This window comes from Odocoileus virginianus, chromosome 25, assembly GCF_023699985.2.
Source record: "Odocoileus virginianus isolate 20LAN1187 ecotype Illinois chromosome 25, Ovbor_1.2, whole genome shotgun sequence".
Classification (NCBI taxonomy): Eukaryota; Metazoa; Chordata; class Mammalia; order Artiodactyla; family Cervidae; genus Odocoileus; species Odocoileus virginianus.
The window spans coordinates 517,831-542,901 of record NC_069698.1 but is presented as its reverse complement, the minus strand read 5'-3'; the positions used below and the strand labels follow the sequence as shown (position 1 = coordinate 542,901).

Below are 25,071 nucleotides of genomic sequence, written 5' to 3'. Positions count from 1 at the left end.
AAAAGTTAAAAGGTTTCTCCTAGATTTGTTTCTTGATCACTAAATTGCTTAAACAAAGGCATGTAAAAGCAAAGGAAAGCCAACTTCTACATTCTTTTGCCCAGTTCAGATATAGCCTGAGTTGTGCCTTGTAGCCAAGTGATGTTCAGAGAAGGCTTGGGACGTGAGGTCTGGCTGCCACACTGCTTACGTCACTGCAGAAGTAGGTTTTCAAAAAACAGCTTAAGATTTAGTAAGGAAATTGCAAACCATGGGAATGTAGACAAAATATTTCTTATACATCATGCTGAATCAAATACCCATATCATATTACACTAACATAGCTCTGACCAGGCTTTTTTCGCACTATGTTATGCTGAAATAATTTACCATGCCCTTGGAAGGTCATGGGCAACAGCGCCAGTACAGTCTTTCCCCAATTAGGTAGCTGCCACCTTATCACTGAAACGTGTTTGTGTTCTGTGGTCATTTCCATTTCCTGCATTGTATAAATGGCACTCCTGTGTTATTTAACCTGTGCCTGTGGGAGCCTAGAAAGTTGGAACAGAAAAACATCTCGTTCACCCTCACCATTTTAAATATGGGGAAACCTCTGCTAAAACAAGGTGAAGACAAGCCAAGTGACCTGCTCTGGCTCTTTCTTCTGTCAGTTATTTTGGCAGAACCAGGACTAGGAATGAGTCTCCTGACTGGTGTTTCTGGCAGCCCATCCAGTATTCTTTGCGCTGGATTGGCCACTACAATAAAAAGACATCCTAATATAACCGTTTCCTTGACTAGGTCTTTTGGGCAGATGTAAAAAACAGCATTTATTAAATGTAGTGTAGTTAGTTGTTGATTGACCTTTGCTAGTCAAGTCCTTTTTCCCTTTTCCTTCCATGGAAATAAATGGTTAAAAAGTAGGAAGTAGGAAGGGGAAATTCAGTGTCAGTACCAACCAATTTGCATACTCCACAGTTCAGTAATGAAAAGATGATTTCATTATTGTTTTGCTTACTTGACAGTATTTTTAAAACCTAACCACTCAGGTTCTTTAGGTAGAGGGGAAAACATTATAACCATGGGTGATGTGGTCAGCTTGTGTTTCTTCCATCTTTCCTGAGCCTACTTGGTGATGGTTTGGTCACTAAGTTGTGTCTGACTCTTGCAACCCCACAGACTGTAGTCCACCTGGCTTCTCTGTCCGTAGGATTTCCTGACTATTTCCAGGTCATAAATACTGGGTAAGGGAATGAGGAATCTAGGGTGTTTGGGTTTGGTGAATGTTGCTTTGAAAAAACAGATGCTGACTTTTAAAAGAATTTATTTTGATTGGTAGTGTGGACTGGGGACAGGATGGTGTAGAGATCAGAGTTTGATCCCACAGACTCTCAGCTTCCAATTCCAGCCCAGACAGGTGGTTTCAGGGTCAGGAGAGAACATCTTTATCTCCATGTGATCCCAAGGTCAGTATTTTTCTTGGATAAAATTGGCTTAAATAATGCTTTTTGCTCGAGTGCCCCTTTTCCTCAGCAAGTAAGACGTGCAGAATGTCTGGACACTGACATTCAAGGAAGTGTGTTCTCAGCTGTGTCCACTCTACGGCCCCGTGGACAGTCACCCGCCAGACTCCTCTGTCCGTGGGCTTCTCCAGGCAAGAATACTGGAGTGGGTCGCCGTGCCCTCCTCCAGGGGACCTTCCCGACCCCGGGACCGCACACCCATCTTCTGCAGCTCCTGCATTGCCGGCGGCTTCTTTACCACTCTGCCCCTTGGGGGGCCCAGACGTTCAGGACCTCGGACTTAGCTATTCTGTGACTCTGTTTCTCGGCTTTGCCTGCACTGTGGGAGGATTCTTCAGAGGCTACAATCAGAATTGCCTCAACCCGGAGATGAATTATGCTGATGATCAGGAGTAAAAAGCATCTGGAAATATTTACTTTATTTGGGAAAATTTTAGAAACCTTTTTCTTCAACTGACACTATCTTAGGATTCTATAAAGAACCCTGAAAATATGGGTTTTTAATTTCCTACCCAAAGAACTCTCCCACTTTCAGAGAAGCCATCACATAATTTAAGAATTTATGAAGTGTATGTGTGTTTGTTTTAATGTTTTTGAGGCTAAAAGTCTTCAAGATATCACAGGTATGGAAGTTTTTGTGTTTATATTTTAACTTTCTGAAGAGATAGCTTTTATTTGAATACACATAGTAATGAAATTTAGATACCACTACCTACCATTCATTATCTTGCAAATATCCTAAATATAGTGATCTAATACTTGTAATCTGGACAGTGCATTTCCTTTTAAATTTCTTCAAGTTACTTTTTAAAAATCAGCTTTTAGGAGCTTAATTCAACATGATAGAGGGTATTTCTTGCTTTTTAAAAAATCAGTCAGGAGCCACTGGTATAGACACATCTCTCTTTGTAAAGTGAGCCACTGTAATTTTTAAGTCAGTATATATTCATATATTTTTATTCATATTTGATTTTTAGAATGCACGCATCTTTTACTTTTTAAATATTTTGTTATGGAAAATTGTAAATGTACATAAAAATTAGAAGAATAATATAGTGAAATCCCAAGTACCCATCATTCAGTTTCAACAGTTATGTACATATAATAATCTTGTTTCATCTGTAGACCTTATTTCCCCAAAACATAGATTGTTATCAAGTGAATTCGAAATACTGTAGTATTTTATTCATAAAAATGTAAATCTAAGCATTTAGGATTTTTTAAAAGTCCAACATCATTATTATACCTAAAAAAATAAAAAGCCAGTAATTAAAATATCTTTTTTCCAGTGTTCAGATTCTCTGATTGTCACATAAAATTTTTGTTTAATAGTTCGAATTTTCAAAACAAGATCCAAACACAGCCTGCGCATTGCATCTAACTGGTAACTGGTGTGTCTCCTGGGCTTCCCTGGTGGCTCAGCAGTAAAAAACCCACCTGCAATTCACGGGATGCAGGTTTGATCCCTGGGTTGGGAAGAGTCCCTTTGAAGAAGGAAATGGCAGCCCACTCCAATATTCTTCCTTGGGAAATCCCAGGAACAGAGGAGCCTGGCAGGCTGCAGTCCATGGGGTCGCAGAAGAATTGGATACAACTTGGCAGCTTAATAGCATGTCTCCTGGTCTCTTAACCTAGAACATTTCCCTCTCTTAGTTTTCTTTTCTTGCCATTTGCTGCTTGAAGACATTGGTTATTTTTCTGTAGACTTCCCATGTTTCAGATTTAAGTGATAACATCTCTGTGGTGTGTTTCATAATCCTCTGTTCTATTTTCTGTAATTGGAGACAGCATGCTTTTAATTTGAGAACTTTCCTACCATAGCACTGTGTTAAACTTAATTTTTAAGATATATATATTCATATATATACTTACTAGATTAATACTGTGTCTTTTTCAGACATTGCTAAAGCTGCTTTGAAAGTGAAAGTGTTAGTTAGCAGTCATGCCTGACTCTTTGTGAGCCAGTGGACTGTAGCCCGCCAGGCTCCTCTGTCCATGGGCTTCTCCAGGCAAGAATACTGGAGTGGGCTGCTCCGCCCTCCTCGGGGGGATCTTCCCGACCCAGGGGTGGCACCTGGGTCTCCTGCAGGTTCTTTACCATCTCAGCCACCAGGGAAGCCCAAAACTGCTTTAATAATGATATGAAGGCAAATGCGAGTCCAGCTGGTAAAAGTCACATCTGGCACATTTAGGTAAAAGTCAGGAATTCAGCAGGTGGGAAGGGAATTTGTATGACCCAGTTGGTTTTTGAGGTTGTTCTTGTTTTCTGTCCTTCCTCCCCTGCCTGCCTCACTGACTGAAGAGTTATTGTAGGAAATATGGCACCAAATTTCTTAGATAGTTAAAGAATATTTTCAAGTTCATACAGACAAGTTTTATTCAAGGGACTAGCACAAAATTATTTAAAATCTCTATAATCGATGTTTTACTTTCTTTACTGAGTCCTCAAAGATTCTTGATGATTCCTAATATAAAACAATCTAGACTTTGTAAAAAGTCACTTCTGAGAACGGGGGATACAGATCTTCATTTGAATATGGTTGTTGCTACTGATTGTGGTTACCGTTAGGAACCATTGGATGCCATCTAGAGGTCCTGTTTTGACAGAGCTCAGACTTCAGTGGGCCAGGAATGACAGAGAGGAACAGTCGCGTGGGGTTCAAGCCCCAGCTTGTCCTCGGTCACTCAGATGTGTCCGACTCTTAGCAGCCCCATGGACTGCAGCCTGCCAGCTCCTCTGTCCATGGGATTTCCTAGGCAAGAGTACTGGAGTGGGGTGCCATTTTACACTGCAGGGGATCTTCCCGGCTCAGGGATTGAACTCATGTCTCCTTCATTTCCTGCATTGGCAGGCGGATTCTTTACCACTGAGCCACCTGGAAAGCCGTCTTGGGGTTAGGCTGCTTTATGGTGATAGGAAGAAGCTGAAACTTTCTTGTTTGTGTGTTTTACTTTTTGTCATCGCTGCTTCCATCTCTCATCACCTCCCCATCCCCTCATCACTCCACTCCTTTCTGCGCTTCCTTCCTCTCTGTGGCGTCATCTGATACTTCTGTTCTTTCCTTAGTGGTCTCCCTTACCTCTTCTTTTAGATGTTTTTCAAAACATAATATTAAAATTCAAAAGGGAAAACAGGGAAATCCAGAAAGAAACTGTGAGATCAGTGTCCTGAGATCCTATTGGCATTCCGGTGGTCCTTCCTTTCTCCCCAGCCTGCTGTGCATCACCGACACCTGGCAAATTTTGAGGATGCCTCCGCTTGCCTGGGTTCTGAAGAGCCGTCTCTGGCCGTCACACAGCCTTTGTGCCTTTTAGGCTGCTGTAGGCATGTGGGCCGTGCGTGTCTGTCTGTGTGTCTGTGAGTGTGTGTGTGTCTGCATGCATGAGATTTACTGTTGCAACAGGCTCGATCTGCAGGAACCAAACATCCTCCTTATGCTGCCATTAAAATACACTTATTCCTGTGATACCGCTTTTCTGGATGTTTTGAGAGATAAAAATCCCCTGCTTGGAGATAATCAGCCTCTCTACATGTATCTAGTAGATAATAATTATTTGTTCAGAGAGGCAGATCTTTAAATGGTAAAGAACATGGTGTAAGGAACGAGGAATGATGGTCCATTTGCTGCTCCGTTTGTTTGCAAAGAACCAGTAAGGGCACTACATCTACTTACAGGCTTTTGGTTTGGTTTTATTTTTTAAAATTTTTTCTTCCCTGCACTGATCCTGGATGTGGTGGGAGAGTTTATAGGAACAGAGTTTAGGAGGCTGGGTGGTGTGAGTGGGAGATGAAGTTCTGCGCAGGTCGGTGTTGAGGCAGTGGAAGGCTCAAGGTTTGGAATGCTGGATGGGAGGGGTTCTTTGAAGAAGAAAGCATCTGGGACTGTTTGCTGGAGGGGGAGCTGTTTTCCAATGGGCGTGGGGCTGTGTGGAGAGGTGTGGTTTGTGTGCAGAGATGCTGGAGGTGGAGGATTTAGTGATGAGAGGAAATACTTGTGAAAAAGGAGGGTATGTTTGTAAAAGCAGAGTTGAGAGGACTGGGGGTTTAACTGAGGATGGTGTTTGGATAACAGAGGGTGGGGGAACCAGGCTGCTTTGAGGTTTCTGAAATGAGAATATTGCTAGCCAAGGAAGTGTGTGTTCCTGAAGCTTCTAATTACTCTCCCTCCATCACATTTTCATGTTGAAATTAGTGGAAAAAAAGGAAGGTTTTGTGTCCATTGTTCTCCATTCTTGAGCTTGGAGTTTGGGGCTGAAATAGATTCCTTCGTTTTTCCTATTCAGTCCTCTAAAGCTTCCTCCCTCAGGCCCTATGGTCACCACAGAATCTGTCCCCCATTTCTACCCCCCCCAACACAGATAATGGCACTGCTTCTGACAGACTGCTCTAAGCCGGTGTCTGAATTCAATCACATGTCATCAGTGCGTGCTTCAAAACACTGCCATACCGTAGACATCAGTGCTGAAAGAGGCCGGCCTGTGGACCGCCAGTGCACTGGGGGAGCTTAAACACGGGCGCCAGCCACTGTGACGGAGTGTGCTCCCGAGCCAGGCCCTCAGCTCTGAGGCCCCCGTGGGACACGATGCAAACCCAGACTTTTCACGAAGTGGAAACTTTAACCTCAGCCCGCCTGAGTTTTAAGATTCTTGTTCTGAATCTGCTTCTGTACCCAGTGGCTCAGTGATAAAGAATCCATCTGGAAAAAAAAAAAAGAATCCACCTGCCAATGCAGAAGAGGCACGTGCTCTCCCTGGGCTGGAAGATCCCCTGGAGAAGGGAATGGCAACCCACTCCAGTATTCTGCCTGGAGAAGTCCATGAACAGAGGAGCCTGGCGGGGTACAGTCCATGGGGTCGCAAAGAGTCGGACACGACTGAGTGAGCATGCCAACATGCCACGCCAGTCTACATCCTTTCCCCAGCAATATGAAAAGGTTTCCGCTTTTCTGTGACTTGCTCTAGCAGTCCCCTTTTGATTAATTCCTGCTCTATTGGATGATCCTGAGAAGTGTTTGTGCATGGCAATATAAAAGGACAAGTAACATGTTGGATGTTTTAAGGATTCTCCAAACTCTTGGTGTAAATTACCTGGAAAACTGAATTTATATATATAGGCCAGACTTTAAATCTCTGTCCTCTGAAACAGTACACACAGCACAACAGATGCTTCATTTTAATTTGTTTGTTTTTTAAAACTTTGCTCCCTGGGTGTGTTTCATTGTCTTGAAACCCGGATCCCTACAGCTCTGCTCATCACAGTGCTCTGAAGCTCACCACTGGTGACTTACCGTTTGGTTAGGATGAACCTCACTGTGATGTTATTTGGTACAAATAGAGCTGGAAAATTATATTTTGAAACGCACACCAGCCTTGTGCCAAAGAAAAAAGAATCTACCAAGAAACTTGCAAACATCGTCCTTGAGATTAGTTTTTCCAATAAAACTGTACTATGACTTGCTATGCTACCTTCCACAGATCTCTAAATGACTCCTGGCAGTCTCTAACCGACAGTCAGGTGATAAGAAGAGCAAGGGCTCTGGAGGGATGGAGTTTAGGGGTAAGCCCGGACGTCTCCGCGCACACTGCCCTCTTCCCGTCCGCGCGCCGCCCGCTGTCTTTTCTCTCGGGTGGGCCCCGGCTGGGTCCCCCTCTCCCCGCCCCGCTCTCTGTCCAGGTGCCGAGAGTGCTCGGAGCCCTCCGGGCCCTCGGGGCTGTTTTGCTTCCACAGTAACATAATGCAGTGATTTTATGATTTCCCCGAGACTTCTTTTTTGTTTACATAAAATGTACAGGGAAGCAAAACGAAGCAGCAGTGGAGACCGGAACCCAGGCTGGGAACCCTGGCACTCCCTCGCCTCCTCGGTCGCACGTGTTGACACAGACTTCCTCCCGCCGCGCTTCCACTTGCGCGTCACTTGCTAACCCCTGCACCGCCCCCTGCGCCGGCTCTCGCTCCGCGCTCTCCCCGGCCTCGGCGGCGGTCTCGGAGGCGGCGTCTGCAGGGCGCCTCCCGTCGCTGTCTCCCTCTCCCCCGGGAGTTAACCCCCAGGGTATGGCTCTGCCCCGGCCTCTGCGAGCCTCTCATGACGACACGTCACTACTTCCTGGAGCATGCCGCCCTACGCTCTTCCCGCCTCTAGGCCTCCGCTCTTACGGCCTCCCCCGCGACGAAGAGGATGCCCTGCAAGGAGGAAGGAGAGAGGTGTCGCGAGCCGCCGTTGTCACGTCACTCCTGGGGTCAGAGAGCCGCCCGTGTGATTCTGCACCTTCTGAGTCGAATTCATTTGTGGAATTAAGTCTTGAAGATCTCAAACTGACACAAGGATCCATACATATGTATTCAGCTATGGCCGGTATACTCAGCTTCAGTAACTTGAGTGAATTACATGTTTATACTTGACGACAAATCTTTAAATGCACAACTTCTTACACATCCTTAACAAACCCAATGAGGCTGAAATGAAAAACTAGAGTATGAAGCATGAATATCTTAAAATATCCTCTGGAATGTTCTTCGAACCCAATCATCTGTAACTTTCTTCTGCAATATGTATGGTAGAGAAATGTTACATGACTGTTTCTCGGATGTGATATATTATTTGCAAATGGCCTACTTGTCTCTTCCCTACAGACTGTAAACCTAATCTTTCAGGCAGCACTACTGTAGAATATTTTGGGATTTTGTTTGGCCAGATAAACTGCATCAATAATTATGTTTCTTTTTTTTTTCCTTTTTGGCTGAATTGGCTGTGTTGTGCAGCATGCAGGATCTTAGTTCCCTGACCAGGAATTAAATCTGTGCCCCCTACAGTGGAAGCATGAAGTCCTAGCCACTGGACCACCAGGGAATTCCCAGTAATCACATTTTTTGATTAAAAAAAGTTCATATGAAGGGGGGGGCAAGTGTTGCCACCTTGTAGGGTAGTAGGAATGCCGGTAGTAGTTTGATGCCCTCTAGTTTTGTGGCTCAAAGGAAGAGACCGTTTGGCGATGTTTCATTTGGGTGATTGAGCAGCATTTGCAGCTGCACACAGGTTGAAATATATTAACATATTTTATCATCTAAGATGACATTAATGTCATATACTACTCAGTCAAAAATTAAACTTTTATGTATCCATTTTGCCATGAGGTGTTAAACCTTCAATTCTGTACCGTTAGAGTAAATATTGAAAACGCAGAGTTCTGGGCTCAGGGCCTGGTTTCTTACTTCCATTGCGCAGCATCTGCTCTGGCTTGCTTTCTGGATTCCTATCTTACACTTAATTCTGTTTCCTATTTTGTATGCATTACCTTACAACCAGAGCCTTGCCCACTAACTGGCTTTAGTCCTTCTCTTATTATTCTAACATCTGACTTAGCGGATTTCCCTTTGTATCCTTGTCTAAAATAAGCTAAATGGTTGGAGGATTGCTGTCAGATTTAAACCACACTTAAGATAGGCATAGACTTGGACCCCACAGAGCGTATCTTACATGATGGTGTAGATGGGAAAAGATTTAGGTAACTATGAGAGAGAAATACATAGTTAATAAACATAGAAAATAACTTGTTTTTTTTCCTACACAATTTTTGTTGTTAATTCTGTCAGAGACAGAATGTTTGCTGGACGTACCCATTGTCTGACCTCAGATGGGCTTCAGATTTTGTTTATATTTTTAAAACCTCAAAGTTTTAGGTGTGGAGGTAACTTTATGCTATCATTGGATAATACCCATCGGATTCTCTTTCTTTCAGTGGGATTTAACTCCATCATCATCTCTTCCTGTCATAACTTACCCAGACTACCCCCTCACTGGGTTAACCCCCTCCATCTGTCAATCAGGCCTTTACCAACCTGTCAGTCAGTCCTCCATTAAGGCATGCGTCACATTGTATAGCATTTATTCATACGTATATTTTCCACTTTGGATTGTAAACTATGTATTAGCAGGAAATACTATCTTTGACCACATACTTTCCAGGGCCTAGCTCAAAGCCTGGTTTATAGTAGGCACTTAATGAAGATTAGCACCTTCATAGTAACAAACAACTCCCAAATCTCAGTGGCTTAAGACAATCTTGGATTGGCAAAGGCCCTGTTCCCGATTATCCTCACTGAGGGAGCTAGGCTAAGGAAGCCTTTACAGACTTGGACGCAAGAAGGGTATGGAAATGGTAAATCATGCCAGCTCTTGATGTTTCAGCTTGGAACTGACACCACTTTCTCTCATATTTCATTGGTCAAAGCAAGGGATATAGACACACCTAATGTCATAAGGATGAGGAAGAACAACACTGCTGTGTTTCTGAAGGGGAAGAACAGGAATAATAGTGAGCAATACCAGTGCCTGTTAAGCCAGTGTCTGAGATGTGGTAGGCACTTAATACACAGTTCATGAATGAAGTACCTAACACTACCTGTTAGGATTTTAATTTTTTCTATAACGTGAGCAGAATCACCTCAAGTAATGAAATAATCTAATAACTACAATAAAAAAATGAGCATACTAATATTATTATCTAAGCTATATTCAGCAAACATCTGGAGACCTTTTTGGTAACCCTCTGTTCATTTATTCATATTAGGGAAGTGATTAGGGATACATATTAGTTACGTTTGATTTTACACTTTGAGATGTATAAAGTATGAAATGGTCACAGTAAAGTGAAAGTGTTAGTCGCTCAGTTTTGTCTGACTTTTTGTGGCCCCATGGACTATAGCCCGCCAGGCTCCTCTGTCCATGGACTTCTCCAGGCAAGAATAGTGGAATGGGTAGCCAATCCCTTCTACAGGGGATCTTCCCGACCCGGAAATCAAACCCGGGTCTCCTGCATTGCAGATAGATTCTTTACTGTTTGAGCCACCAGATTTGTATAATTATGATTTTCCCCTGAATGTTTTAGAAGATTTGGAAGAAAACATCGAAGGCTTCAACTGACATATTAAGTTAGTCTGATCAAGTTCTTTAACCTTTTTTTTTTTTTTTTGGAAGAATTAGTGTCTGGCTCAAAAATTGGACAAGAGCTTAGGAAAAATGAACATATACTCAACTTAAAAGTGAAGTATTGCTTCAGATTGTATGTTAGTATTTTACACTAATTTTTTCATTCATTGTCAAGGCAACCCAAACACATGGTATAATTTGTGGAAAATACAAACTAGTTTGAGAAAGATGAATTAAACTCACTAGTGTGATTTATTTCATTCTACTGTTATTGCCACAAAATGAGCACATAGCATATGGAAGAGGAAAGAGAAGATCCTGGCCTGTAATCAGGGGGCAGCAATGGAAATAGCAAGAGATGATCAGGTTCAGACAATGTTTTAAGGACAGTGTTGATAGGATTTGTTGATGGATAAAATGAGATAAAATAAAATGGATAAAATGGAGGGAATGAAGAAGTGACAGATGGTAGAGGATAGAGGATATAATGATAGGGGAGACCAGTGATGACTCCTTAGATTCTGGCTTAAACATCTGTGTGTGATTCATATGTATAGGCAGGTGTGTATATAAGGCTGCACTCATTGTATGTATGGATTTTAAAATTTATTGAACATTATATTAATGTACTTTTTATGTTATAAACATACCTCAAAATAAGATTCTAAGTGGCTTAATATACACTCATGACATACTATGGCTTTTAATTTTCTCCCTATTGTTGGGAAATTAGAGTATTTTTTCCCTTTTAATAAGTAGCATGGTAATGTTCTCAGGTTCCACCTACTTCCTTGTTTCCTCAATTCAAAAAAAATTGATGTGAGGGAATTGGCCATGGTTTGCTGGAATTTCAACATGTGATACAGTTAGTCAGAAATAGAAGAAGCCCAGACTGGATAGAGGTCATGATTTCAGTCCTCCAAGGGGGACATGGTGAGATAGATAGAGCTTGAGCCAGACTGGTGTTGCTTTCAAGGTCAGAATCGGTGGTGGTAGACAGTTGTTGAGAGGGACATTTGTGACCTGTCAAGACCCAGAGGGCAGGGTCAGACCCCAGCTGGGAAGCAGTTCTAAAGGAGAATCTTAAAAAAAATTTTTTGAGGTCCAGTTCAAAAGATAATCATGGTTTTTTTCATAATGGCAGGGCTTTGGGTTGGAAGATAAGGACCCCAAGGCAGAGCTTGTCGGGGGGAAGCTGCAGCTTTGAGGGTGTGAGCACTCAGCCCATCACTAGGATTTAAGCAGCCAGACTGTTTCTTGGCCCGACTCTGTGGGTGACAGGCAGTTCCTTATTAGGCTTGCATTTGCCCAGGAAATCTGTGAGGCTGAGAAGCAAGATGAAGATCCTCCATCTGAGACTGGGAGGGAGTGGGGAAGGCTGTGATGGATAATTGAAAACTTGTGTTCACTGAGTGTCTCACCTGTGGGACAGTGGGAGTCAGGAGGGGCTGGAGATGTGATAGAAATACTGTACATAACCCTCTTCCTTAAACTTGTATGTTGGTCACAGGAACAAGCACATTATGATATTTATTGCTAACCAAACATGATTCTGTTTACATATCACATATTACAGAGATGTAGTAACTGGTCTCTGAGGTGCCTAAGAAGTTGGAGGACAGTCTTAGCAGTGCCTGAGTTCAATGGGAATGTTTAAACTGCATTTTCACTTTGATGATAACTTAAAGAAAGTATTTTGATCAGTTTAAAATATAACCTTTCACATTGGCAGGGTTAGTTTATAATGAAAAAACATTTTCAAAGACTATAACTTTAGTTTCTTAAGTTAATATTGTTTAGAGTCCAAAACATATTCTTACAGGTGCATCCATAAAAAACTCTTTTGTTCACTGTGGAAACTAGAATATTAATCTGAACCTCAAAGGATGTGTGGGTTCAGATGGGTGTAAAAGAAGGAGAAAGGTGCATCCGTGAGAGGAGAGAGTTAGATCAAGGATGATCGTGATGCCTCTTGGATGCCTGGGAACTTGAAGGATATATCAGTTTCAGGTTTCTAGATATTCTACCTGACACTGATATGTGAGGAATGTGGGGACCACTCTTCCCTCTACTATTGTTAATACCTACCTTTTTTGAGAAACCTATATGCAGGTCAGGAAGCAACAGTTAGAACTGGACATGGAACAACAGACTGGTTCCAAATAGGAAAAGGAGTACGTCAAGGCTGTATATTGTTACCCTGCTTATTTAACTAATATGCAGAGTACATCATGAGAAGTGCTGGGCTGGAAGAAGCACAAGCTGGAATCAAGATTGCCGGGAGAAATATCAATAACCTCAGATATGCAGATGACACCACACTTATGGCAGAAAGTAAAGTGGAACTAAAAAGCCTCTTGATGAAAGTGAAAGAGGAGAGTCAAAAAGTTGGCTTAAAGCTCAACATTCAGAAAACTAAGATCATGGCATATGGTCCCATCACTTCATGGGAAATAGATGGGGAAACAGTGGAAGCAGTGTCAGACTTTATTTTTTGGGGCTCCAAAATAACTGCAGATGGTGATTGCAGCCATGAAATTAAAAGACACTTACTCCTTGGAAGGAAAGTGATGACCAACCTAGATAGCATATTAAAAAGCAGAGATATTTGTTTGCCAACAAAGGTCCATCTAGTCGTTATGGTTTTTCCAGTGGTCATGTATGGATGTGAGAGTTGGACTGTGAAGAAAGCTGAGCACCGAAGAATTGATGCTTTTGAACTGTGGTGTTGGGGAAGACTCTTGAGAGTCCCGTGGACTGCAAGGAGATCCAGCCAGTCCATTCTAGAGGAGATAAGTCCTGGGTGTTCACTGGAAGGGCTGATGGTGAAGCTGAAACTCCAGTACTTTGGCCACCTCATGGGAAGAGTTGACTCATTGGAAAAGACCCTGATACTAGGAGGGATTGGGGGCAGGAGGAGAAGGGGACGACAGAGGATGAGATGGTTGGATGGCATCACCGACTCGATGACATGAGTTTGAGTAAACTCTGGGAGTTGGTGATGGACAGGGGGGCCTGGCATGCTGCGATTCCACGGGGTCACAAGGAGTCGGACACGACTGAGAGACTGAACTGACTGACTGAACTTTTTCTGATGGATGCAGGAAGTTTTTTAAGTCTTTTTGTTGAGAAGGTAACCCTCATAGTCCTCTTTTAAAGAATCATCTTCTAACCCTCATGTTATTGATCATAAAATTTTCTTTCTCTGCTAGAATGTGAATTTAGTTTCCTTAGAACTTCTGAGTGGTTAATGTGTCTTACAGAGACATCTAAAGGAAAGCCCGTTGCCTCATCCCATCAGGTGTTTGCTAGGTACTCAGGAAGCAGGTGGTCCTCCAGGGAATAGAACGCTAAAGGGTCATTGTGTTTTTTAGGTACCACCCCTTTTCTTGTACCCGTACTTGGTGTTAGGGATTTGTTCCTCTCAAATATCACTGATGTTCTCTTGAATTATTTTTCTTTTGTTCAGAAAACATCCCAGATCAGTGGTCTTTAGTCATCTTCATTTTGCAGGACAGCTTTACTAGGTTTATTACTAAAACAGCACCATATCGGATTGCCAGCCTATTTGTGTACCTATTTAAGCTAACAAGTGGTTGGTCTTTTAAAATCTTTGTTAAGTAAAGCTGTCTCTCTCTCTTTTTTCTTTGCAGATTCCAACAAGATTATGGCAGAGCAGAGCCACATGCAAGAGCAGCTGGATTTACAGAATGGTAGCTTAGAGGCAGGCTTTGTGGAGAATTCTCTCGAAAACGATTCCCAAAACATGATGGAGAGCCTGAGCCCAAAGAAATATTCTTCCAGTCTGAGATTTAAAGCCAACGGAGACTGTTCTGGCTCCTATTTAACCCTCTCACAACCTGTGCCTGCTAAAAGAAGCCCTTCTCCTTTGGGAACCAGCGTCAGAAGTAGCCCTTCTTTGGCCAAAATCCAGGGAACTAAGCAGTTCTCTTGCGATGGAAGTGACAAAGGCCTTTCCATGAAACCGCCCAGCCCTTTACACAGCACTCCAGCCTCCCTTAGTGGATATGCACTTGGGAGAGCGGACTTTGATCATTTTCTCGGCCGGGACATGGAAAGGTTCTCGAGGCTTTCAGAGAAGCCTCCCTATTCCAAGCATAGCTCAAGGAATAAATCCCATGACAGTGTCTGCTTTCTGGGAGGGCTGGAAGGCCGAAAAGCCTCTGGCTCGCTCCTGACCGTGTGGGGTGGGGGTTCCCTGGGCGACACTGGCTCCTCGCCCGTCAGCGGGTCCGGGGCGGCCAGCATGCCTTCAAGCCCAAAGCAAGCCAGGAAGATAAGCATCCAGGACAACCTGGCTCTTCAGCCCAGGTCGAGCAGACACCGGGAGCCTGAGAGCATCAGCTTGAGAACCAGGAAGTACTCTGGCGGCAGCCTGAGTCACATGGGCGCCTACAGCCGCTCCCTCCCAAGGCTGCACAGGGCCGCCGAGAGCCAGCTGGCCGCTCTCAGTCTGCCTCCGAGGAGCGCTCTGGGCAATTCCAAACGGACGAGACTGGGGGAAAAGGATCTACCTCACAGCATCATAGACAACGACAATTACCTGAACTTTTCTTCTTTGAGCTCAGGAGCTTTGCCCTATAAAACCTCTGCCTCCGAGGGCGGTCCCTACGTGAGTTCCACCCTCAGCGTGCCTGCCAGCCCTCGAGTGGCTCGCAAGATGCTTCTGGCCTCCACCTCCTCCTGCACCTCTGACGACCTTGACAGGGCTTCCTACGCGGGTACCAGCCCCGGTCACTCGTTTCCTCCTGGGGAGCTGGACCGAGCACTTGCAGCCAGAAGGAACTTCTCGTGTGGGTCTGTCGAGTTTGATGATGCCGACTTGGACAGCCTCAGGCAGGCCTCAGGAACCCCCCAGCCCGTCCTTCGGGAACGGAAAAGCAGCATCAGCTCCATTTCCGGACGAGACGACCTGATGGATTATCACCGGCGGCAGAGGGAGGAGAGGCTCAGGGAGCAGGAGATGGAGCGATTGGTAATCTCTTCGTCTGGCTTGGCCTCACTTTCACTGAGCGGCTTCTTGGAGACAAGCTCCAAGGATACACGTGGGAGTGCAGGGTTTCCTGCGCGCCGGCTCCTGGTGTCCCTTCCCGGATTGCCTCCTGCTAACCTTGCTCTTCCCAAATCACTATTGTTCGTCACTTAGGGCTGTTTTGAAGGCCTGCATGTGCCTAATGCTATATTAAATTGCTCTGCAGAGGCCTCACAAGTATAAATTCTTGATAAATCTAACAAAGGTAGTTGTGAATTTTACTGAATGTCTTTAAAAGTCTTACAGCCTTTTAAGACTATGAGGAAAAACTGACATGTATTGTTTATGTCATCACATTTGAATGTATATGCCGTGATGGTAACAGTCAGTGAAGTGACAGCTTGGAATTAGGTAGTAAGTTTTCCTGTATAGCAAGTGGTCTGAGAAGTTGAAAGGTTGCCCCAGTGGTGCCCAACCTTTTTCTGCACTGTGTACACACACACACACACACACACCACACATCATACTCCAGCCATGTCTTAATATGTGTGACTGCAAACTTCACATGTCCCCCAAAGTTACTGACCTGCCTTTTTCTATGGATTTATGATTACTTTAAAAATAGTGAATACCTGTCAGATTATTTTGATTCATTAATGATTAATGACTTCCTTAATGTGGGAAGCAGTAGGATGGTAGAGCTGATATTCTGAAGTATAGGAATATCTAAGTATTTTAGTTACTAAAAGTAAGGATGCTGGATAAGATTTCTGAATCCCATACAAAGCTAGTTAATGCCCTGCTGGACAGTGAAATTGTAACTTTTAGATTATAATGAACAGAAACTATTTACATCTATATAGGGCAGAATTTTCTTGAAATTTTGGAAAAGTAATCTGCATCAGTTGCAGCTCTTGGTAAGTTATTGCCTATCCTTACAGAGTTTCCAAATGTCCTGATCCATATACTAGTGAATGAAGACAAATGTGTATGCCCCAGAGAACTTGATGTTCTGTGGGTGGGGATAGAAGCTTCTTTGTTACCATACATAATCTCCACATATTTTTCGTGATCACAAAAAGGCATTATATTTGGGCTTGATTCATTGACATAAATTAGAAAAGGTTGTAATTAGCACATAAAGACTTTCTTGTATGTGAATAGCAAACTTAGCACTATACTGTACAGAACAACTCTCATTGATAAAACCAGAAAATCTATCTGATAATTTATTAAGGTATCTAAGTGAACATTTCAGTGGTTTCATCTCTCCAGAGGTCTTCCATAAATGCTTTTATTTACTCTTCTGTTCTAAGGAAAAGAAACCAAACCTGAAGTTCATTGCCAGCAGGTTTCATCTCTAGCAGGTTAAGTGTTGGTAAAGTTCTGTTTCCTCTAGTTCTCCCGAATCTGCTAAGGTTCCTGGCAACCCAGTGACCCTTCTTACTGCCTATAAGGTTGGTGTCCTGTAAGCCACGAACAGGTCCAAGATCAACTTCTTAGGAGAGGTTTTGGGTATCAACTTCAGATATGAGGTCATAACCCTTTTTCCTTTATAAAGAGCTTGTAGTAAGAAATGAGGCTTATTTTTAATTAAGATACTCTACATTTGGCCGCTATTGCATTGTCTATTTGTCTGATTACATCCCGGTGAAACAGAAAACAGATTCTTATTGAGTATATGCAAATAATGTTATTGCCATTAAAAAGTAAAGTAACTCAGAAGAAAATATCACTTCCTGAATTCTGATGGAGTCAATTGAATTGAGGGTTAGAGACAGATCACGATGGGTGGTAAAAGGGTTTTCCCCATCAGAAAATAGAACAGTAAGATTAATGTTAGTAATTTTCCAAAACACATATCTACATTTAGAGATCAGATTTTCAGTTTCAGTTCCATGAGTTCTTTGTAACTAATTCTTATTCCTCTAGTCTTGAGTCATTAATTTGATTTCATATAGTCATCTATTTCTGGACTAAATAAAGTCCTGAAAGTCTGATTTAGTTGCTAGTACGATATGATACTTGGCTATGTAATGCCAGCTCTTCTGTCAGCCTCTGCCCGTTAAGTCCATTCTTTGAAATATTGTAAAGAGTATCTGGTAAAGTTCTATCCATGAGGCTCTGAGACTGTCTGTCTTTTTTAAAGGCACATCCTCATCTATAATTTAATCAGTCTCTAGGTAAGCATGAGAGGAAAGCACAGACTATTGGGTAAGGGTAAGGGCAAGTGGCTGTGGTTAATATACAGTTAATTTAACAAACTTGATCAAGAAGAAGAAAAGTTTGAATCTTCTATTATGCAATAGGATGTTGATCTTATTTAATTAGTGTTTCACATCAGGGTAAAAACATATTACAGAGGGTGAGGATATTGATATATATCCAGAGCCTTTCCATAAGGTATGCAGTCACCGAGCTTTATAATATTTTACCTATAAAAAATTAGATGAGGGAAGGCTGAGCTTCTCACTTGATATGTCAAATCTTCCTATGCATTTTTTGATAGTGTTGAGCTGTTTATACAAGGGATATAGTGAATAAACCTAAATATTTCTAGCATTCTTTTTGTAAGGTTAAGAAAAAAAAATCTTTGTCATTGCCCAAGGGTCCTCTGGGAAAACTTAGAGATAGTTCAAGTGTGAAAGATATATTTGAAAAATTTGTTTTCTTGAATTTAGGGTCTAATCTTGGAAAGGCAAAATCAAATATTAATTAGAGATTAATAATATAGGATTATGGATGCCTGAGAAAATGAATGTTGCAGTTTGATTACCTAATAAGATGAGGATAAGTTACTTATTATAAATAATAAATCTTAATCAGAAATGAACTATTTTGATCATTTTAAATATGCAAGTATATATCCCAGTTAGGACAAGACACAAAAGATTATTCTTTTGAGATGCTGAAACTCTTCTCTCTGGACAGATTACAAGAATAAACTTTTACTACCTTTTGTAAGCATAGGCTGATTTCTCCAAGATTAGTAAGTAGGTCCTTTCATTAGGAGATAACTCCATTTTAGTTTTACATTAATAGGATACTTCTCATAAAAAAGTTACTTCATAAATAAACTCATCAGTGCTATTCAACTTCTGCCAAAATTTTAACATTCTATTACATCTTCACAGAATATTTGTAAATGTTATAAACCAAGTCAAATACGCTCCTTTTCTGCAAATCTCAAGTTTTTCATGTAACTTTATTCTTTTTATTAAAGTACCATTGATTTACAATATTGTATTACTTTCAGGTGTACAACATGGTGATTCAGTATTTTTGTAGATTATATTCCACTTAAAGTTATTATAAGACATTGGCTATATTCCCTGTGCTATACCATGTATCATTGTAGTTTTTTATTTTATACATAGTAATTTGTGCCTCTTAATTCCCTACTCCTATTAAGTCCCTCCCCACTACCCTCCCCCCACAGGTAACTACTAGTTTGTTCTCTATATCTGTGAGTCTGTTTCTGTTATGTTTATTCATTTGCTTTATTTTTTAGATTCTACATGTAAGTGCTAACGTACAATATTTGTCTTTCTCTGGCTGACTTGTTCATTAAGCATAATATCCTGTGGGTCCATCTGTGTTGCTACAAATGGGAAAACTTCATTCTTTCTATAGCTGAGTAATATTCCACTGTCTTTGTATACCACATCTTTTTTTATCACCTGTCAGTATATCTACTTGTTCTAAAATGATAGTCATTTAAATTCTAAAAGATCTACATGTTTACTCCCTCCCCCACATTTTGAGTTTTTGATGTCATATTTTACATCTTCATGTCTATCCCTTAGTTGTTTATTGTAGTTATAATTGATTTTACAATTTTTGCCTTTTAGTCTTCATGCTTAGTTATTATAGTTGATCCACAGCCTTTCCTATAAACTTGCCCCACCTGCGGGATTTTTCCTTTCCTATAAATTCTCACATCTTATTGTAGCCTTTTGATTTCCTCTTAGAGAAGACCCTTTAACACTTCTTTTAGGGTCACTTTAGAATTGATGAACTCAGTATTTTCTTGTCTGAGAAGTACTTCATCTCTTCTTCACTTCTGAAGGATAACCTTGTTGGGTAGAGCATCCTAGGTTGCAAGTTTTTCCCTTTCAGCTTTTAAGTATATCGTGCTACTCCCTTCTGGCCTGCAAAGTTTCTGAAGAAAGAAGAACTGATAACTTCATGGAGATCCCTTGTGTATGGCTCTGTTCTTCTCTTGCTGCCTTTAAAATTCTCTGTGGTTAAGGTTTGCCGTTTTAACTATGGTAGGTCTTGATGTGGGTCTTTTTCAGCCCATCTTATTTGGGACTACCTCTGCCTCCTGTACCTGGGTATCTGTTTGCTTCTCCAGATACATTTTCCACCCCATCCCTGTCTCTTCTTCTTGGGGGAACCCTATAATGTGAATACTATAATGCTTGATACTGTTTCAGAGGTTCCTTAAACCACCCTCATTGTTTAAAATTTGTTTTTCTTTTTGTTATTATGATTAGGTGATCTCCTTTTTTTCTATCTTCTAGATCACTTATTTCTAGGTGTATCACCTCATCTTCTTTTAAGTCCTTTGGTGTATTTTTCATTTCTGTTATTGTATTCTTCAGCTCTGACTGGTTCTTTTTTTTTTTCCTAGTTCCTTGTTGAAATTCTCACTGTGTCCATCGATTCTTTTCTCAAATACAGTTATAAGCACTTTTATAATTAATGCTTTTAATTTTTTTACCTGGTAAATTATTTATCTGATCTTTAGGGGTGTTCTCAGCACTGCTTTTTGTTCTGCTGTCTGAAACAAACTCCTCTGTCTTCTCATTTTGCTTTGATTTCTGTTTCTGTGGAGTCAGGTGAACAGTGACCTGTTGCAGCTGTGAAGGTGTGTCCCTCTGCAGTCTGTGTGAACTCAGTGGCTCTAGGGGGAGAGTTGGATCCGAAGTGAGCGTGGATGGCGCGTTCCCCTGGGGTGCGTTGTCAGCTGTCACCTTCGTAGGAGGTAAGGATGGAGATGGAGAGGTGCAGCCAGGGCCCCTTGTAAACCTGGGCTTGATGACTGACCTCCCTCTTTGGACCCAGGCCCAGCTCTCAGGGTGCTGGAGCAAAAGCCCTTTGGGTTGGATTCGGGCTGGTTCCACTCCCTCTAACGGTGTGCTTTCTCCTCACAGCGGCGCTGCCACCCTTAGAAGAGCAAGCCAGAGCTAGCAGGCCTGGTTCCGGCCCTGGTTCAGACTGTGCTGCATGCTGAGACAGTCCCAGCAAGCCAGCCAGAGCCCCAGGCAGTTTCCAGTTTGGTGCCTTCAGGACCACTTGCAGCCAAATCTGCCCTTACCCTTTCCAGAGACCTTTACCCTTTGCGTGGTTGAGCTGACTCTCCTTCCTCTGTGTGCACACCCCCTGTCTTCCAAAAGCAGCAGCGTTGCCCTGGTCTGGTGCAGGAGTCGGGCAAGAGGGACTGCAGTGGGCACCCTATGCAGGCGGGGCTGCAGGGTAGGATGGTGTGAGAAACCTGGCAGTTTCGGTCTGCTTTCTGCCCCTTGCTCTGGGAGTGAGGAAACGCGTGTGCTCTTCATAGGTGGAGTCTCAGTTTCTTACCGCCCTCCAGTAAGTCCCACTGGTTTTCAAAGCAGCTGAAGGGTCACATTTTCTGGCGTTTTACCTGGGCTGGGGTGCCCAGTATTTGGCTTGAACCCATCACTCCCCAGGGAGGATCCCAGAGCCAGTGACAACCCCTTCATCTTCTGCATCCCCCCATGGAGATGCGAGTACCGACGTTATAGTTTTCCCTCCCTTCCTACTTGACTGTGTGTGGGCCCTTCTTTACAGCCTTGGTTGTAGAAGAGCCCCTAATTTGTGCTCTTTGGAAGTTGCTCCACACATGGTTGTGCTTTTAATGTGTTGGTGGTGGGGCCGCTGAGCTCAGCATCCTCTTTCCACTATCTTGACCTCCGTAACGTCCAAATCTGCAGTTTTTAATTTCTGTCAACTTGTTCTTCACAGTCTTCTTTCACTTTCTGAAACAACCAGACACTGAGGCAAATGACTGAAGATAGTGTAAATTATGTTTAAGGTGACACATCACAGAATATAATTACTATTGACATAAAAAGACTTGTCACAATTATAATTCAGTGTAGTTGAACATGAATTTTGTATTTTTTTAATCTTATACTGTATATAGAAATAATCTTAACATCTTTTCTGTAAACTAGTACAAGACATTAAAGAAGTTCAGATCAACTAATCTATGATAAAACTAATCTAAACTTATCTTAAAGATGAAATTATACTTGTATTATACTATGCACTGATAAGGTAATGCGAAGACATATAGCTGTTTTTTAAACTAAATGATCAAATCAGTGTTTGATAATTTGTGTAAAGATTCACTTAAGTCATATAAACTTGTTTTCTAAGGAAAAGAAAATTGTTTCTGAAGTCAAGACTTTTGATGAAGAAGGCCTTTTTCTTAAAAAGAATACTTTTAAATTTTTAGAATTTCATTTTTTGGGGAAATCTTGGGAATATTAGATTTATTTAAATGCTTATTAGTGTCTATAAACCAATCATAATAGAGGTCCTTTATTTTAATTTATTATTATCTTCAGGAAGTAGGAAAATATTTCACTCTCACATGGTGATACTTTTTCTCAGTTACAGAGACTGGGCAAAAAATATTGTCCTGATTCGAGTTCATAGAAAAATAACAGATGAGGAAGAACGTCAAACATGCTAAACCATGCTCGCTGGAGAAAGACTGGCTTCCAGTTCTACCTGACAGATCACTAAGTGGTCAAATCATAAAACCAGATTCCCAGTTATTGCACCATTAATGCAGATAATTATCAGTTACTTGCAAACCAAAACCCTGCTCAGACGTAGACAAGAGTCAGAAACCCAGAGTAGGCAAACACAGGCGCTAGAGGACGGCGAGTTGGTGAGGGTGAAGCTCTACTACCGCTTGGGGTTTGCTCCAGGAGCCGAGAAAAGCTGTGCCTGGGCTGCCGGCCCGCGAGGCACTGTTCATGAGCAGCGCGGTCCGGTTGGCTCTTCAGGATCCACTGGGACGATTAACTGGGATCTCCACGTTGTCAAAGCATAATTTAAAAAAAATAAACCCAACTCTTAGACAAATATAAAATTAATAGGTGCCAAAGATTTATTGACTTCATTAATGAGGAAACCAAGCAGGATAAAGTAGATACACTAAACATAACTTCTGTAGTATTTTTTGACTTAAGTTTTGACTATCTCAGTGTTTTCAGTTGGATTTTTTTTACATGTGCAATCTTTATTTGAAAACTTAAGGTAATTATTTAAAGTATTAAAGACTGAACCCTAATCATGAACCTCCAAAGACCTACTAATGGGGTACAACTGTTCACAGTGAGTCAACATTAAATAGCTTCCAACTGCTGTGCTGTTTGTTTCATTTTTAATAATTTTTCTTCCTTCTTTCTTGCTCTAAGCTGCCAGTTTTTCTTTTGTCATTGTGCCAATCTTTTTTAATTTATAACTTTTAGAAACCAGATATCAAGCCTTGTTTAAAAATGTTGCCAACTGTGAGTTACTAGGTTTAAGTGAGATCTTGAGAGGGTCCTGTGTGCATGAAGTGTGTGTACTTCGGCTCATAGACCTTGTGACATCATTTTGGGCTGGTGAGTGGTAGTTTAAACTTCTCAGTTCTGAGCTGTTTTCCAGGTAGAGGTAATGGATAAGGTACCTCTAGTGGGCTGGGGTGCTGAACTTTTAACAAACTAGATGTTTCAAAGACTAAAGAAATCATTATAAAGTAGACAAGATATTCTTTTGTTCATCTCATTTGAGTCCTGCCTCTCTTCCAGTAATATAGAGGTAGTGATGGCCCTCTAGTTCATGTTATGGTCCAAGACAGTCAAGTCATTTTAAGAAGAAAAGGGGAAAATTAAAAGCTTAAAGCAAATCCTACTGCTATCAGGACTCTATTTGGCTCCATCACCAAAAACATCTGTGTGCTATTGTGGAGAACTGGTGGATTCTCTCAGCTTGCTTTGTAGCAATCCAATGTTTTCTTTCTGGTTGATGACAGTCATCTGCAGTGCCTTGATAAACAGCATTGTCGCCATTTAGAACTATGTAGAACCACACTTGGCATTCATTTCTCCATGCCTGGAACAAGTTGTAATGTGATGCCAGTTCTCATGAGGCACCATGGAATAAGATTTTCTAACTTTTTACGTACTCTACGACCCTGGAGATGAGGTTGATTTCCGTGGTATTTATTACTTGAATAGGTGAACTGTCTGGGACAGTAATTGTCTGCAATTTAGAAGATGTTTTGTTCTAATAGCCTCTCTGAAAGCACTTTACAGCAAAAGCATTTTAAGTTGCAACGGTCTGGGACTGTGCCTGTCTTCCTCACTGCTCTACATCTCTACCTCGTAGCCAAGTATGCAGAATACAGGAAGCAATGTGCACATGCTTTTAGAAAGTAAATGAATGGCGTTCATTCTGGCTTTCCTCTCCTTATTCTGTGGCTGAAGTATGCACCCTTAGTTCCCAGATCTCAAACTTAGGTTTGTGCATGTAGTTCTAGGTAACAGTAACGCTGTCTACAAAAGGATGCAAATATCTCAGCATAAATGAATTCTTTTTACTTCTAGAAATGGAAAAATTCTCTTCCACTTTTTCAATTAAAAATAAAAATAAAAGGTATTTTTCTTTATGTTGAAAAATTTGTGGCATTCTTTTTAAGATCTGGTGCTGTTCAAAACCAAGACTTGCGTACTTTTGAGTAGACAGTAGGTATAATGTTTTTGAAGTTAAATGTAAGTGTAATTGAGGATACCTTAGGACTTAAAGTATAAAATGGAATTTTATAAGAGTATATGTTCTCTTATACACTACCATATGTAAAATTGATGGCTAGTGGGAAGTTGCTATATCACACAGGAGGCTTAATCGGTGCTCTGTGGCGACCTAGAGGGATGGGACGGGGTAGGGGGTGGGAGGGAGTTTCAAGGAGGGACAGATCACAGTGATGTAGGGCAGAAACCAGTGTGACAGTCAAGTCACTATGAATGTCTCAGAGAAGCATAGGAATCACTTTACTTCAAAAGCAGTGAAAGGGTAGTAATATTCTATTCATAATAAGGCATAGATTACCGATAAAAATCACTCAAAATATATATGTGTGTGTGTATGTGTGTGTTCTCTCATCTCCCTGTGGTGGTAATAATACACAGATAGCATTTTAGAGGCCAGAGAGTAAACAGCCTTGATGCTTCAGTTCTGTAATTAGGGAAACGTATTTGGGAAACCAAGAAGAGTGAGCATTGTCAGATGAAAGCTACTCTCCCTATAGATATACTTTGCTTCTGTATCTGCTTCTTGCTGCCTCCACTTCCTAGTGACTCCTGACCCCAAAGACAGTTGGGTCATTCAGACTGTTTTGTGTTGTAAATTGGACAGCATTTCTTAGTTGGAAGCAGAATGGACAGTGTTATAAGAATGCTTATGGCTGCCTAGCCAGCTTTCTTGTTTCTTAAGTAGAATGTGTTTGGAATGTGAAGACAAACTTAAGTATTGAGAGCTATTTTGTGCTCCCGTCTGACTTGAAAGGCATCTGCTTCCTGATGTGGCCCTTCCTCTTGCTACATCCTGACTATAGTTTTAGTTT

At 41.7% G+C, this 25,071-nt stretch overlaps 1 protein-coding gene across 8 annotated transcripts in view; it reads left to right on the top strand.

Moving 5' to 3' along the window:
- The window catches only part of PHLDB2 (pleckstrin homology like domain family B member 2), a 243,949-nt gene that overhangs the window by 137,857 nt on the left and 81,021 nt on the right, over nt 1-25,071 (top strand). For all 8 annotated transcript variants that reach the window (XM_070454904.1, XM_070454908.1, XM_070454911.1 and 5 more), the window contains one exon: nt 14,083-15,425. In XM_070454904.1, the coding sequence (XP_070311005.1) occupies nt 14,083-15,425 (1,343 nt within the window). The remainder of the gene's footprint in view (nt 1-14,082; nt 15,426-25,071) is intronic.